Source organism: Ambystoma mexicanum, chromosome 11 (genome assembly GCF_040938575.1).
Source record: "Ambystoma mexicanum isolate Mex_15411 chromosome 11, UKY_AmexF1_1, whole genome shotgun sequence".
Classification (NCBI taxonomy): Eukaryota; Metazoa; Chordata; class Amphibia; order Caudata; family Ambystomatidae; genus Ambystoma; species Ambystoma mexicanum.
In genome coordinates this window covers 1,407,590,438-1,407,608,166 of record NC_090934.1, presented here as the reverse complement: position 1 = coordinate 1,407,608,166, position 17,729 = coordinate 1,407,590,438, and the positions used below count along the sequence as shown (strand labels likewise).

The 17,729-nt window shown below is 43.5% G+C and overlaps 1 protein-coding gene across 1 annotated transcript in view; it reads left to right on the top strand.

Moving 5' to 3' along the window:
- The window catches only part of LRRC28 (leucine rich repeat containing 28), a 379,410-nt gene that overhangs the window by 128,417 nt on the left and 233,264 nt on the right, over window positions 1–17,729 (top strand). The window contains exon 5 of the mRNA XM_069625051.1: window positions 5,018–5,155. Within this exon, the coding sequence (XP_069481152.1) occupies window positions 5,018–5,155 (138 nt within the window). The remainder of the gene's footprint in view (window positions 1–5,017; window positions 5,156–17,729) is intronic.

Here is a 17,729-nt window from a genome sequence, read left to right as displayed (position 1 = left end):
TGGTGCATAGAGGGCGGCAATGGACCCGGTGGTCACCCAGCTAGACAAGTACGGAAGGAAGTAAGCATTTGGAGAAAAATAACCGCTTTAGCATACCTTGACCTAGTACTGACCAACACTCAAACAATTACTGCCCAATTCGACTTGGAGGTCTAGGTCAGGATGGGCAGTTCTGTTGCTCACTTAGAACCTGGCAGGAAGCTGTAAGGAATGGTAAAGGAGCCTCTAACCACACTATCGACACAGAATTGGCTACAACAGATCCAGGAAACTTGGCAGTGGGGCGGGGCAGTACTAAGTCTAGAAGAAAGGCAGCCATTATGTCGGATCTGCAAGTATGAGAGCTAGCTATGCCTTTGGATGGTGCAGTAAGTAGACCATACCCTGAAAGGTATCAAAGCAGACCCTTATCTACCAAAATCCATGGCATCACTGGGGGACAGATTACCTTACCGCTCCTTTCGGTGATCATGTGACAGAGCCGTAGGCACCTATAGAAGCTCTTAGACATACCATTGGCAGTTCCTGGCCAGGGATTATCCCCATATGCCGAGCACCACCAATCATCCTCCCAATTATGTATCAAAGAGCAGAAGACACAGGTGAGGAGTGGGGACAACCATGATCCCAGACCTTCAGAAACAATTGACCCACTGTTGATCTTTTCCCAGCTGTTTGCACCCTGACTGGGGAATGATAAGGCGCCAATTCAAGCAGTGGCAGAAAATGACACTGATTTAGTGGGTGCTGCAGATTATTTTCTAAGGGCTTACCCTGGAACTGGTGTCCTTGCCTCAGAGACCACTGAAACCAGACCATCGGAAATAATCACCATGCTACGAGTGGAGATTCAGAACATGTTACAAAAACAAGTATTCAAACATGTACCCCACCCATTGCCCAGGAAAGAGGTTGTGGTTCAAAGTAGAGGCCCATTTCTGACCTCAGAATCCAGCATTTATGTAAAGAAGCAATTGTGTTGCATGCCACCCTTTAACAGATCATCCCAGGTCTCAGAAAGGGAGACTGCCTAGCCAGAGTGGTTTTACAAGACTCACATTTCCACCTCTTCCCCCCTCCCCCATCCCCATCATCCTCCCTCCACATTAGCCGCATATTTCCTTGTTTTGTGAGCCGAGGAAAGCATAAACAGTTTAAGGTTCTACCATTAGGCCTCAGATCAGCGCCCCAAGTGTGTACAAAGAGTCTAGCAGTGGTCTCTGCATTCTTTACCAAAGATGTTCCTGTACTTGGATGACTGGCTAGTGCTGGCCCAATATACTGTCTGGCAGGAAAAGTTGTCGTGTCAGAGACTAGTGTACTTGGGCCCGGAATCAGACCCCTCAATCCCAAGAGTTCGTCCTTCAGAGGACGGGCAACTGACACTACACAGGATGATATGCTTCCTCAGGATGAGCTCCTGCTCTGCCAGAGATTTCAAATAGCTTCTGGGAGTACTATCTTCTTGCATAGAACTGTTGCATAAATCAAATGCAGCAATAGTTTTAGCTTAGACCAATTCAGGAGAATCTTTTCTTCCACAGTGCTTTGGGAGTCACTCAAAACACACGGACCCATGTACAGAAAATTGTAAGCCCGCCCACCCCAGGGTCTAATGGCCTTTTACACCTTTGTAATAGTATAGGTTTAAAGACAAGTCAGTTGAAGTATCTATGATCTAATCAATGCAAAACATACTTATTAATGCATTTTATGTTCAATAATTCAAACCCAGGCCCAAGGTTGCATACTCAGTTAGATGATAGTTCAAACTGGTTGCTTCCCAAGGGAAGTACATAAAAGCTTGTAGCCTGTCCTAGGAAGATAGCAAAAACAGAAGTTATGATTCATGTAACAGGCTGCAGTTCTAATTGTGTAAATGTTGTAGAATATAAAATTTAGTGAATACATTTTCTTTCTGTTCACTCATCACTTTAACATGCATCAGTTCAAAATGGGTTCCAACTCAGTCGGGCCTTGACGTCCATAAGTGTTCACATTATAGTGTACTTCAAATAATGTTTTTACCCCACAGGACTACTGCCTCACTGCTCCATGCTTATGCGGCTGCAGCAGGAAATCGTGTAGGGGCAGTGGATCCAGGAGTCTGAGTCATGTATCACAAGATCATCTTAGACCACGCATCCTGATTAGCTCTCCGGTGCTGGACGAATAGAGACAACGCCACAAGTGGATTTGCCTTCCAAGAAGGTCTACGCATTTCATGATTGCAACGGTGGTTGTGTGCATCTAGGTCTAATTATGGCAAAGGAGCAGTCGACTAAAGCGAAAGCTACACTCCACATCAACATCTGGGAGGTACGAGCTGTCTGTCTAGCCTTCAAGAGTGTACTACCCATGATCAAAGCAGTGTCAGTAAAAGTACAGCTGCACTACACCATCTGCATGTTTCATATGAGCAAGCAGAGTGGCATGAGTCCCTGGAATGTTTTGCAAGAATCCCATGCCCTGTGTTAATGGGCAATCCACCACAAGATCCTCATATGAATATGAGATGAGCATTTGGCGGAGACATCCAACAATCTGTCATTCTCTCAACCTCAACAGGGTTGCCTCTGCAGCTCGCAAGTACTGGTGGTTAAGACTCAACTGGGCAAACTTCCACAGATGTCCTTTGGTCCCTATCCAGAAACGCAAATGCTGGTTCTTCTCTCGCTGGTACTTTCACCAGAATCGTGGAAGGAAGCGTTCTCCATTCCATGTAACCATCTATTCCTGCACACCTCCCTACCATTTCGCTCAACTTCCAGGGTGTTGCATCTCCTCTCCAGGTCAAATTGCAGATTGTTCTTATAGCACCTGCCTGGCCCAGTTACTTTAGGTACCCGTACATTCTTCAACGCTCACAGAGGATGCAGATAAGGCTACAGCTGTACCCCAAGTTACTAACCAAGAAAATGTGATATACCTGCTACCACAACTTAGCATCCTTGCACCTCATGTCCTGTACCAGAAAGGGCTCTATATTGAAATATAGACCTCCATCACAGATGTTTAAAAGTCATTTTAATGGCAAGGGCGATTCTCGGAGATCCTACTGTTTGAGAAAATGGAAGGATTTATGTACTTGTGTTTCCCAGGATCTCCAGTCCTTACATACCTATCTACATCAACTCCTTGCTTACATTTTGCTTTGGCAAAAACAGAACTTTGACATTCCTCTGCAGTCTTATTACCAACAGTTGAGGGGATAGTGAGGGATGCTTCAACTCTACTAACACTTGCTTTTATGAAGTGGTTCCTGTAGGGTTTCTATTGGACATATCCACCCGTGCTGCATTCCAGGGAACTGAATAATGATTGGATGCAGATTTATGAATCTGCCTTTACATAAAGTAGGCGTTAAGTAACTGTCCAGGAAAACAGCCGATGAGTGTGGAGAAATTCAAGCGCTTGTCGTAAAAGCCCTCTACAGCACCTGACCTACTTGAAACATTCTTTGCACGCACTCTAAACGTGTCCAAGGTGGTGGTCAATTTTCATGTCAACCAATCTATCCTGCTCCTCACCTTTAAGGATCTGATCATGCCTGCAGAATGGCATCATCACATGTTACATTACTAGATCGTGCATCTGTGCTGAGGAAGGACCGATCAGCTGTTAACGGGCGTTGGGGCCCCCTTGAAGGGTATCATTATGGGTTTGGCTGTAATACAGCAGTAACTCTGCCTCAGCAGAATTACCGCTACTGCTGTGGTGTGCAACATTACCGCTGTATTACAACTTCGGCGAAGCGCGCACACACCATTGGCGGTAATGGTAATTCTTCCCGCAATCGGCAGAATTACTGTTCCAGTTGTCAAATTGGTGTTGATTGCGATGTCGGAATTATTGCCGGTGGAAATGACGTCATCACTGGAATGGGAAGCAGGGCACCAGCAATTTTTAAAAGTTCCATTCACTCTGAATCCCCCACTTCCAGTAGCCATCCAGACCCAGAAGGGAGTGCAAACATGTCTCAGAAGAAAGGCAAACAGAAGGTCCCCCGATCTGCACTTAAGGAAGCAAAAATGTAGTTATGCCGAGCTACATGTCATCACTGATGAGGTGGTGGCCCATGCCAAAGAGCATCGTAAAACATCTGTCCAGAAGGCGGCAGTAATCTGTGGAAGCATCCGCAACAAGGTCACAGCAGTGGGCACAGTCCCACGGGACAGCAGGAAACGATAGAATGACCTCAAGGCCAGGGTCCGCAGCCTCCTATCCAAACACCGCCATCTACCACAGGAGACGGCACTGTTGACCTTGTCCCGACCCCATGGGAGGAGAAGGCCAGCAACATCCTACATGGAGAAGATCAAGGGTCTTGGGAGTGCTGAGGTTGGAGCCAGCAGATGGCTGTAATTCCGCATGTGCTAATTCCACCGATGACATTAGCTCCAACACCTTATTTGGTGGTATGGTATTTTCTCCAGTACTGCTCTTGTAGTTTGGATTGGCAGAATAAATGTGATCTACCTTGGCGGCACAGTGCAAGGTCCACACTACACTAGAAAATGGTTAGCAGCCTTTTTGGCTCACTCCTTCCTTCATCAGAAGGCGTGGCCCTAGTCAACCCTTCATTGTTTGAAAGTCAGTTTGTTTAAGGTTATCACAATTCGTTGTAAACTGTTTGACAAGCCAGTTTCTTACATTTTGATTGAATTGACTAATTGACTATGGCTTTCACGGCTTGGTGGGGCGGGGGGAGGGGCGGACGTGGACGGTAATGGTTGGCCAGCCTGAACCATGGTAGGCTCAAGCGAAGCGAGGGTCTTGGCGAGGGCTGTGGCCCGTTACCGGCCATGTACTTTTTGAACAGTAAAAATACAAATGTATTATATGAATGACTGCTTACTCTGGCTTTCCGTTGTATTATAGTTATATTGAATTTGAATGTTAACTAATTCGTAATGTCTGCTCTTTTATGCAAACTGATGGCATTTGCCATGATTATTTGTTCTATTGTGTCAAGTTAACATTACATGTCATAAGCGTCTCTTTCTTTCTCCACAAGCCATTGGCTCGCTAGTCAAGCTGCAATCTCTGGACCTGAGTGATAATGCGCTTGAAATTGTGTGTCCTGATATTGGTCGGCTGAAATCATTGCGTCATCTTCGATTGGCCAATAACCAACTCAAATTCCTTCCTCCTGGTAAGTTACATGAAGCATACTTGATAATTCCCTTTTATATGAACATATCATGCAAGCGTATGTTTCGAGCTTTACACTTGTTACTTGAAATACTTTTTCATCAAAACCACCATCTTACCATGCATGACACTTCGCCTGCATCCCAATAGACCTGTAAATGACCAATAAGAAGTGATGTGACCTGAGGAGTAACTTGTTATGTGAAGCGCAGGGGAACATTGAAGCTTTTTCTGAGATTGTAAATAGGTGGATGGCGGCTGGGCAATCTTAACAGTAAGTTTAATTTCATTTATCTGCCTAGCAAAAGGTATTTTAGAAAAGTGTGACGTTTTCCACATTACAAGGTGCACCTTTTAGCAGTTGTCTCTGCTTGTGCGTAGCACTGGCCATAACAATTGGAAATGCCTTGTTCAGCTGGGACAGGGCAATTTGTGTTGTGCATGAAATGCGCTAAATAGATGTATATTCTCCTATTTCCCACCACTTTGCCATTATTACCAATCCACGGGCAAAACCTGCTTTGGCAAGGGTGGCTGAAAAGTCATCTCTAGATATATAAAATATGTCCACCGGGCAAATATTTTGCTCTCCATGCTTGGCATTTTCAGCCTCTTCACCCTACTTCACCCCCACGCCAAGCACATTCCAGCACCTGTAGTGTATTGCTCAGTTGGTGGGGTTATGGCAATTACCAAAAATAGTGTAGGGCGGATTACCAGATAATTCTGCCATTTGCTGCCAGAGTAACATTTCTGGCAATTTAAACCATCCTTTGTCATGTTTTGAATTTGTCAAGATTGTGCTCTTAGCAATGGAGGGCTTCATCACATCTGGAAAATACATATGGTATGTTACTTGATATGTGTAGAGCACCTTACTGCCATTCTTATGACGTGGTAGTGCTGTGAGGTGAATCGCCATTCAGTAGATCACCGTAGTTTGAACAGACATGAAACTAAGAGCATTCTATTGCTTGCAACTAGTATTTATGATTGCAAGCACCTGTTTAGTTATTAGCAGTCATGACTAGTGTGCTGACATTATAAAAGCTGTAGTATTAGGCATGACATAGATTGCTGTGTCATTGGCTGTGCCAGCTGGACACATTTTTCGTGGGACTCTGCTGTATTCTTTGGGCAGTAGAGCTGAAGGTGGAATGGGGAATAGTAGACATGACTCTATCATCCACTAGGGCAACTGTCTACAGTTGATGAGCCCGCTATGCTGTACAGGCAGAACACATCCCTGGTCAGCCTGTTTTTGAGAATGACCAGCTTTGACATTCATAGACCAGATAACTGGAGTTAGCCAATTCAATAAAACGATGTTGTAGTGTGCTGCTTCGTACTATGTTTTTTTCGCTTCCAAGTGCTGTGATAGGGAGTATTAATCTATAATCCTCGGACAGAATTACCACTCTCATTGAGAGCTGGAAAAATGTGTTTTGTTTAGTGATTGGTGGGATGGATGTATAGTTCTTGCTGTTTTGATTAGGAGAAAATGTTATTAAAAAGACAAAAGGGGTGAGAGCTTCTCTTATTGGCCAGCGGCACTTTAATGGAGGCCATTGCTAGTGTGCTGTTTGCCTTACGTTCATGTTGTGGATGTGTTATGGTCTTGAGTTGTGCTCAAGGGGTTTTGGGGATTGTGAGAGCTGTTAGCTAGATCATAATATTGGATTCCTCCTGCTGATGGCGGGAGGGGTTCTGGTAAAGCATAGCTTGCTAACGGAAGTGTCAGAGCTGGGAGACCCAAAAGGAGAGTGTTACAATAGGATTTCCACCCACCCCAACCCATACCAGATTGGCCTTGGGTGGAGAAGAGTGAATGAGTGTTTCCCTTTGTGATGAATCCTTGGATGTAGTCACTTCTCCTCGAGGGCGGGGGGGGGGGGGGGCACTTCCCATCGGGGCCAGAGAGGTGAGGCCGCTACCCGATAGTCCCCCTGGGGGTGGTACTGTGCACAAGGATTTAATGGTTAGAGACTCTCCCCAGCCCCCCTAGAGATAGTAACGACCATCCAAGGGAAACACGGTATGCCAACCTTCCATCACCTCCACCTACCTCCTAGACCTCCTCCTATCCCCTCACTCACCCCCCTGTAGACCACACTTCCATTTGCTTCTGTAGCTTTAATAACTCAGGGTTAACTGGGATAAAGAAGAGTAGGGGTGACTTTAGTAAGATTTCTCTGGAGGGCACTGGGACGAGGAGAACATGCAGAGCAATGAAATGCAGAGCAATGAAGAGTCCTCAAGAGAACGTGCATACACATTCTAGTTTTGCGAGATTCAAGATAAAAATGAATCCAAATTGTCTAGCCCTACCTGGAGGAACTGAGAGTGTGAAGGCGATACGTTGAGGGAAGAGAAAGCAAGAAAGCAGATCAGGATGCAAAGAAGGGAGCTGAGAGGTCTGAAGCTGGTCCAAATAAGAGGGACAGCACAGCAAGCTGCCGGACGGATGCTGCAGGCATTCCTGAAGCCTGGGAGATGCGGAGTAGAAACGCTGCACAACCGGGAGTGAGTCTAATTCTGCGGCAGACCCACCAGGGAAAACAGAAGTCAACATAAGCTACAGGGACCCCACTGTTGTTGGCGGATGCCCAGGAGAGGCCGGAATCCTCGCGGACCACGCACAAATGTACATAGGTTGCCAGGAAGGCGTTGGGGACCCGAGAGGGCTGTGGCAGATGCAGAGGGGCCGAGGAGAGCACTAAACTCCTGTTGTGACTGGTGGGGAAGCCCAGGAAGCAGAGAACACCAGTAAGGGTCAGCTGTGAGACCCTACCAGAATTGTGGGAAGCCAAGGAAAGATGGAGGACATCTTCCTCATCACAGTATTAGCAAGAAGACTGAAGAGTAAGATAAAAGAGAGGAAGCCCACCCAACCAAGGTTACCAGAAGCCTACTTGGCAGGTTAGTGGACCAAGTTGGTCCAAGCCAGTGGAAGTGAGTCATTTCCCTGGCATTGTGAAAGGCCTGTAGAAGGGAGCCATTCCCCCAACTATTGGGAACTGTAATAAGCCTGAGAAAGGTAAGGGAAAGGGAGGCATTCCCCCAGGTGTGGTGAACCGTGAAAGTAAAAGCCAAGCGAAGTGTGAGAACAAAGCCAAGGACGGCCAGGGGAAAGGGAGTATGGAGAAGAAACACTAACAGAAGGCAGTCATCCTGGTAATTGTCTACAAAATATCTGGAGAAGGGAGACATTCGCCAGGAACTCAATAGTGAAGAAGCAACTATGGGTTATAAGGAATGTTGATGTTCGACCTGGGACTTGACCCTTTGAATTGAACTGAGAACTTTACTGCTTGATGACATTTCAACCTGGAACCTTTGTGTTGTACCTTTGAAATGGATTGCGACCTGGGGAAGAGAGTCATTCCCTTAGGTAATGATCCCACCTAACAACTGGAATTATGATCCGTTGTCCAGAAGAAGGGAGTTATTCTTCTGGATCAAGATGATCCCTTATCTCTTACACTTATAAGTGTAAGGGTAAGAAGCAGGGTTTTGACACATGACGATGGACTCTTGATTTACCTGGACGTCCTGACTGAATCCCTAGTATTTTAGTTGAGGTAGGGAAACCCCTCTTAGAGTTAGGGAGTGGTAGGTTTGTTCTCTTTATTTTCTGGTATAATAAAGCTTGATTGCGACATCCATGCCACCTGTGCGCCAGTCTCCTCTTCCTGCACCCTTACACTTTGTATTTAGTGTAAATTGGTAAATGAGCCACTGGATTGCAGTATGAGAATGAAATTGGAGGTACGGTTGAAAACAAAGCATGACGAGCTAGATGGGTCGAAGGTAGACCTTGCAGATTAAGGAAGGCACTCTAGCATGGCAACGGTTTGTAATAAGACACATATGCTGTGGCTGCCTGCCACCTTCTGCACAGAATGTAGAGCATTCCTGCTCCTCTGGACATCACTTGAATGCACTTCAAGTGATGTCCAGAGGAGCAGGAGCGTCCACTTACTCTCTGGCCCCCGATGGGCCAGGTTCTATGGACAGGAAAGTTGTGAAGAATAATGGGCACTCTAGCATGGGGGTGGCTTTTGGTCTTTGGCTCCACTGGGTGCCAGGCCCTGTACTGGGCCGCCTAGACGTTCTTCTCCCTAGAGCCTTATGGGGTGTGTAATGGTGGTGTGCAAAACATGTAAAAATCCTGAGGGAACACAGAGGGCAGTTGAAATCTCAGAGACCAACATGTAATTGAATAACTCTTGGGCTAAACAACTACTGCCAAATTGAAGCCTTGCAGGGATCTGTCACATAGATCATATTTGAAGCCGCTGGATGTTTGCATATTCATCTGCCCAAAGTTAGTGAGGTGAATCTCAAAGGTCACCAGAACCCATGAGCCTTGCCAGCCACGTCCCACTTTTCACTGTAGATCTACCAAGGTAAACCCTTCCCTAGCCCCAAACTCAAGACAGGTATTAATTTCACTGTTTCCCCCGGCTCCCAAACGATGCCACACCAGCCTCACACAGGCATGTTGGCAAATCCACACAAGACCACATACATTGCAGGAACACTTGCCAGCACCCGGAAAATGCTCCTTTCACTGCCCCATATACCCATGTAATATCTTATGCTCTTATCACTGTTTCCTCATCACCATAGGCCTCACTGGCAACACACCGTTGAAACGAAGAGATCAACCACAGCCCAGAAGACGGTGCACCAAAACCCGCTCACATAGCTGGATTTCCTTGTACATGTAAATATGCACGCGTTTGCAACCCGCATCTCTTCTACCACACTGAATGTGATCTCCCCACATCACGCACTAGTTGCAACATAACGCCATTACCCAATGGAATTTGAGCCTGTGCGTTGGAGTGTGTTGGAGGGAAACAAGGGTGCGGTTATCATGCGAGAGAAGAGTGCTGATGATGTTGGGTATGATGTGGATGGATTAGGTTTTCGTAGGCTCAAAATCCATTGTGTTCCTTTCTTAGCAAGTAGTAGACTGTCTTCTGCGCCACATCATCTTCCCCAACCAATACTGTAACCACACAGCCTACTTCTGTGGGACACAAAATCCCACCAGCTACCGTTGCAAGCAATTAAAGAGGCTTGTTTTGGAGAGGTTGCCAATAACCCCCACCAAAACCTCACTTTAGGAAAACCCACAGCTGAAGGATATTCTCAAAGAATCCAGATATGGTAGGATGATAGCAACAAGCAAGAGACACTGCATAACATTAGATTGCTTATTGAAAGAAAGTTGAGGCTCCCTCCTTGAATGCATAATTTGTTTATTATTGGGGAATGATGTGCAGCACTCCTTTTAATGTTGCAGTTTCCAGAGGGTCCACCTGCTTGCATCCAGGCTTTCCCCGAGACGGGCTGTTGGCTCTGGTGTGTTTCTCCTCTCCCTTCTTTTAGAAATACTTGGGAGTTCCTCACTTTGTCCCCATGAGTCACCAGGGCCTTACTTTGCATCCCATGTCTGCAAGGCCCAATAGTAACCCATATACTTCTTAGTTTGCTTCATTACTCAAAGGGACTCAAGTGCAAAGCGATCCTAGTTGTAAGTTTATATTGGAATCATGCTAACACTTTGCATGATACAATTTTGAATGAACTCGACCAATGCTTTGAGACTGCGATGATAAAACTGGGTGATTGTGATCTTGTCATTGCATGGGATTTTAATTCTGACTGTCGAGTTGGGTTTAAAGATCAACTAAAAAAAGGTAGACGCTTGATAAGGGAGAGAGGCCCGCGTTGGAACTTATATTGAAAAGATTGGGATATTGATGTGTTGGAATGTGTCGTCGCAGGACATCACCCGACATGGAGTAGAGGTGACAACTCCTCAACGATTGACTACATATTCCTTTCACATAATATCATGCAGGTCGCCTCACCGTTAGTCATTAGTGCGATCCTCCACGGTGATCTTGCCCAGTTATCAACCTCTCTGAATCTCGATTACACCATTTTTTAGTCCACCCTAAAATCGATCATCCTTTGGCTTCACTTAGATGGAGTCTGAATCTATGTAAGCAATTTTCTGCGTATGTGTCGGAGCATATTGCAGATATCACAAAAGATCTGATTATATCTACTCCCACCATGGAGAAAATTGGCTTTGGGGTCGTTTAAACTGCTTTACAACACTTTCATGATAAGTGTAAACCTAAACTTCATGCACACCTCTTTGATTCGACTATTGAAATGTTAAAAAGGTAAAAACACAGAGTTGAGAAATTTAAGGAATGGAAGTTCTAACTCTTCTAATTACCAGACATTGCATAAACAAATAACGAAATATAAAAATAATCTTAGACAACAGAGAATTCTATAATAGAGAGAACTGTAACTTAATCAAGTCCATATGTAGACACGACACGAGACACATACGGCAAACTATAAAAAGCAGTGATAATTGTACAATACCTCCAATAACGAATTGCATTTCAGAAGATACTTGGTGCAATTACATTACACGTAAATTTCAATTGCCAGAAGCATTTATGAACGTTCCAAATACGTTGCTTTGCTACAAAGATCTTGTCCGATATCAATGGTCTACTGTTGATATAAAATGGGCAATAAATAAATGATCATATACTTAATCTGCAGGACCAGATGGGTTACCTCCTTGTGTCTATAAAACCGATGTAAATCTATGGTCCTCAATACTAAAAAACAAATTTGACAATATTATGATGACTGGACTTATTCCACAATCATGGACCACTTCTAACATTATTCCGATTTTTAAAAAAGGCGATCTCTCTTTACCAGAAAACTATCGTCCCATTTCGCTTATAGATACAGAAGCTAAGATCTTTGCTAAATTACTTCTGTTTGAATTAGAAAAGGACATAAGGAACTTAGGACTATATTCTAAATTTCAAACAGGCTTCCCCAAAGAAATGAGTACCATCTTCAATGCGACAATCATTGCCCACATAAAAGCATGGACAAAATTAAATAACTCATATCCAGTCTACATGGCCATGATCGATATGTCCGCTGCCTTGGATAGTGTGGTACGCAACCTATTGTGGGCAAAAATGGTGAAAATGGGCATCCCTACCGGCTTAATCTATTGGTTCATAAAACTACACACAGATACATCATACAAGATACGCATCTGAGTGGATGGGAGAACAACCGCCCCGATAAAAACCACCCTAGGTTTAAAGAAAGGTTGCAATCTAGCTGCTTGTTTTTTTAACCTGTACATTGCAGATATGGATGCATTGCAGTCTGAAAGAAGTCTGTTTTCGGTAAAACTGGGTATACTACGTCTGCAATGGCTCGCTTTTGCAGACATATAATTATCTTCGATCCTACTCCAATGGGCCTGCAAAACAACATCTGTTCAAAGATTTTGCACGAGAGCATAACTTATCACCTAACCCAGCAAAAACAGCTGTTAAGATATTTGGTACAAACATGAAGTCAAAAACCCAAAATTTCCGATGGTACTTAAAGCAAACAACTTTACCATTGCTTGAAAACACTATATATCTCGGTTGCAATATAAATGAGGCGAACTCAATTGAATATTTGACTGCTTTATTAAAATTAAAAAGCCGCCCTGTGCTCTTGCTGTTGAAGTTCATCCATGCAAAATACTGTAAACACTCATTGGTTCCGATAATAGACTTCTGGACCCTTAAAATTGAAAGTGTTCTTTTGTATACCTTGGATAATTGTCTGATGGCAATGGATAAGTGTTTAGACAGCCTTCAAGGATCTATGTTGAAAAGTGCAATGAACTTTCCATTGAGCCTTCCTAACTGTGTGCTAAGACACGAATTGGGACTCACTGCTTTATCCTCAAGAAGAAAATGGCGTCAACTTTGTAATTACTCCAAAATGTGCTTTCCCCAACCCAATTCCTTGTATCAGGATTTGAAAACAAATATCCAATTACTTAACTCCTTCGATTAATACCTTTCATCGTGAAATGCAATGTTCCCTTCCTGAACTTAACATAACAACTGAAGATCTATCGTTAAGACCAGATTCTGCCAAGAAAAAATAGTTCGAGATGGATTGGTGTAATACTATAGAAGCAATGGGAAAGTACAAAATGTATTTGGAATATTTTAAATTCACTAGGAAACGTGTCCGCAGATATACCTATATTGAGAGTTTCCCCTGTCAACATTACAGAAAGAAGTATATGTGGCTCAAATTTAACTTGCTTCATACACGAGAAAGGACTAAACATTGGAACAACGACATTGGTGATATAGTGATTGAAAAATGCTGGTTTTTCCCATGTGTAGAACACAGTGAAATGCTGAAACACCTAATTTTATATTGTTCCTAGTTTAAAGTCAAGAGATCTAACTTACTCATAAAATTCTGCCATATAAATTACGAGCACACCCAGGAAACACTCTGGGCAAGAATGATGAGTGGTGAATATAGAGCCCCAACATTTGCCCTTGTGCAGTTTTGTGATCATATTGAAAGTGAAATAAGCCAATATGAGAATCAATGAGGTTTCTTTTACTTTCCCGTTTTTCTAAGCCTGACATTTTCTGTTTTAACTTGATGATACGATTTTGTATTTGGTGTGAAGGCGGTTCTTTCACAACTTTAAAATATTTCTTTTTTTTTTCCTAAGGAAAAAAACGATATTAGTTGAGCATGATGTTTTTTGTTCTTTTGGTTATCTGAAGTGCACATGTAACAATTACATTTTGTAAAGGTTCAAGTTTTCTTGAACCAAGTACAAATAAAAATTAAAAAAAGGGACACAAGTGTGAAGTTGTACCACTCTTCAAAGAGCAATTTTAAAGTTTGGGCAAGTTATGCAGGTCTTGCTTTAACGTGGTCCTATGTCTGCTTGTCAATACTTCACCCCCACATTGTGTTTTTCTCTGTGTTCGAGATCCAGCAATGTTACAATCATCATCATCGTCAGAATACTATTTTCCATCAAAAAACTTTTCATGCTGCAGTATTGCTTGTAAAGGGTTCTCATCTGGTGCGTATGCTTCCTTTAAAATTAAAATGTAAAAAAAGAATAGACACCCTTAAATGCTGGAACAATGTATTTATTGGGGGAAGCATCACATTCCATGTATAATGCGGCTTTAGCCAGCATCAGTACGTTGATGGTGTTCCAAGCGCAGGGCATCTTAGGATTCCTTGACTTCTGAAGCCTTGCTCTGATGTTCCGCTTATGGGAAAACGCTCTGAAACACCTGCTAGTGATGATCGCTGGCCAACCGGGGAAATTTGGATCACAGCCTTGAGTTCCAGTTACTGGCCCAATGCTCAGAAATGCAGGTACCAGTTCTAGGTCAAGTGCCAAACCGATAAACTGTCGTGGCTCATGTTTCATGGAGTAGGAAGTTAAAATGACCTTGTGTCTTTGCATGAATGTGCAGCAGTCACTGCCAGTTCTCGTTGGAAAATAACTGGTAAGGAGAGAGGTATTTCTGACATGTAATTTTGAACAGCTGTTGGAATATTATGTATGGACCATCTCCTGTGTAGCAGGGTGATTTAAAATCCATATTTGTTTCTGTTCAACTAATGTGTTGGCTTTGGAATATGTGGTTGGGCTGTGTGGTACATATGTAAAAGACGCATAATTTGTGTGACCTCTAACAACTTAGTGTTTTTTTCAGTTCTTTAAGGGGAATGTGTGGACACAGCGTGGTGTATGTTCTAGAAAAAGGCCCTGCATCTGTTTTCGGGCTATGCTTGCATCCACAAAATGCATTTCTCTGTTGATGAGAGAGCACAAAGCAGTCTCATACACAACTCATTGTAACCAACTTTTTTGTTTTCATTTGTTAACAGGTCCCCTATGCAGCCTTCTCTGCGTGCATGTGACTTATTTAAATGTCTTTAAACTGTGGGATCCCAACAGCAACAGGGATGGGGTGATGGAGGTTTGCTCTCACTTCTTGCCCCACATAAACATCAGAAGAATAAACATGAACATCTGGATAATAACCCAAGGGAGGAGAGTTTCCTATAATGTTGCAAGCAAAGTAGAAAAGACGCACACTTTTAAACCTAAAAATGTGTACTGAAAGATCTCCTGCAGAATGAAGTCTTAAGAAGCACTTTCACAGAGATCGTAATTGGACACTCAAGTGGTCTTGTGGGTGGGCAGCACGGTCAACAGGGCCAGTGAGGGACGCCAGACACAAATATTCTTTGGCAGGCATTAGGCCGCAGTTTGTTATTACATCTCTTATGTCATAAAAAATGCGACGGACCAACAATTACGATATCAACTACGTCGTCATTACATCATTACTGACATCATCATTACCTACTTGAGCGTCGGGGCTTGTCAGTGGCCATCGGCCTCTCACACTTTGAGGGCAATATTTGATTTCCTGCAAATACAGTCTTAACCAGCACTTTCTCAGATGGTAATTGGACACTCAAGTGGTCTTGTTGGTCAGACTCACGCCCCCGATCCTGATGTTCGCAGTGCCAAACCCTGCTGCGGCAGCGCTGCAACATTTGAGGCAGTTCAAACTCACTCATTTAATAGAAGGGATGTAAATGGATTTCCCAAGATCTGTGGAGAAAGTTTTTTCAGGAACCCAGATGCGGGAACATCCAGCCCACTGCCAGCACTGCTGATAGGTGGTCCTATGTTTTTAATGTAGACGGCTAAATCGAAACTAGATTAACTATTCAAGTGACATTGGTTACATTTCTTAATTTAACCAGATTTGGATTCCCTCCAAATGTTTCCATTGCTCTCTGGAAATATTATTGTATGTTTCTCATAGTTACTCTCCCTGGTGTTCCCTACAAATCTCTGTTACTTTCTCCGAATCGTCCCTGATCTTCCCTGCAAATTGCCCTTGTGTACCCATCGACTATTCTGGGTGTGTGGCTACTTGTACATGGAGTCCTTCTACTCTTGTTTGCGATTCTTGAGTGAGGACACTTGCTGAATTGGTGATAGGAGGGAATTTGACCCGTGGGTGCTTGATGTGCACCTATTTCAGGTGCCTAATCATGATGTGAACAGATGTGAGAAAGTGGCAGGGAAGAAAAATGAAAAGGTGCACATGTATTTGAAAGCATAGTAATGAGGATTCCCACCACAAAGCATCACATGTGCGGCTGAAGCCAGAGGCCCCTCCACAAGATGACATGTCTCAGACAGGGACTGCCTTTTGAACTCATTGGGATTTGGTACTGGCCAGTGTTGCTTACATCTGGATCTCCCAGTCTGCACGCCTGGCGTGCTGCCATGTCTTCAGACCATACCCTCTGTGCCTGAATGTACCCATGCTCATCTGTGGTCTATAGCCCTGCCCCCTTCTATCACAGAACCACAGCTCGTTGATGTCACGTGGGGTTTCCACAACCAGCCACTTGATCAATGTATTTTATGTTTACATTTATAGCAGCGCACCAAGCCCTCGGGCATCTGAATGCTAGTTACATTGGTAGATATAGTCCAAGTGGGTGATACATGAGTGGGATGAGGCGAAGAGATGTGTCTTTAGGTTTTTCCTGAATCTCTAGTCCTATTGTCCTTGATCTTCATGTGATGGCTGTCTTGTTTTCTTAATGATTAGTTGTGCTGTACCATGATGATTGTTATCTGCCTGCCTCAGCTTTTATCTCATGTATAATTCCTTTAGGATTTGTTTTATTGGTTTTTGTCAACTCTGTCCAGTCAGTTGTGGCTCCTTTTGAAACTTTTTAAATTGTATGGTTTGATACATTTTGACTGTTTTTAACTGTTTTGGTTAATGAACATGTTTTTATATTTCATAATGCGTTGTTACTTTTATATGTGCTATTTAATGGATTGTTACAATCCGAATAAACGTGAACTATGCAATGCTTGTAATTAATAGTGTAGGGTGCCAAGCCTGGGGGTCATTTTAAGGGTGAAATTAAAGGGTGTCTTCTTAAAATCAGGTCTGTTTGAGTCTGTTGTCCAGTCTATTTGCAAGGCTGCCCGTGGCAGGTTATTACTATGAAGGGCTCCTATATTTGTAGGCCCAAGATATATTTCTCTGGTTGGGACTGATTCAGGTTTAGCCCCTTTGCTTGAGAATTGTTTCATTGGTTTCTTACATGTTCTGTCCTCTGTTAAACACAGCCTCATACTTGATCTGTTAGAAGATTTGAAATTAGAACTTGGCCTCAGTCGGATTCTCGGGCCATGTTGCATGGATTGCTTTCTTGGGGATATGAGACAAATTGTCATAACCAGGTAAAAAGGTGGGAGGTGGGGTGACTATTTGTTTTGTTAATCTGGTCCTTTTTTACTGTACCATTATTACTTCTGCTTCAGGTTTTTGTCTGAGCATCTTGCAGTGAAATGCACAGCTGGTTCTGATTTTTCTGTAATGATTGCGATTGCATAGTGCCTCCCAGGTGCATTCTACTCATTTTTTTATATGATTTTCAATAGCTCTGTGAATCATTAAAGCAGTTGGGTTCATCCAATCGAAGATTAAAATCTCAGAATAGCTGAACCTAGAAAGATTTAGCTGGATCCCCTCTCGCTGCTTGTTGCGATGGCTTTTGCATAGGGCATGGAGGGCTCAACTCATGATAGACCACATGTATTCGCTTTAGTGTTGGCT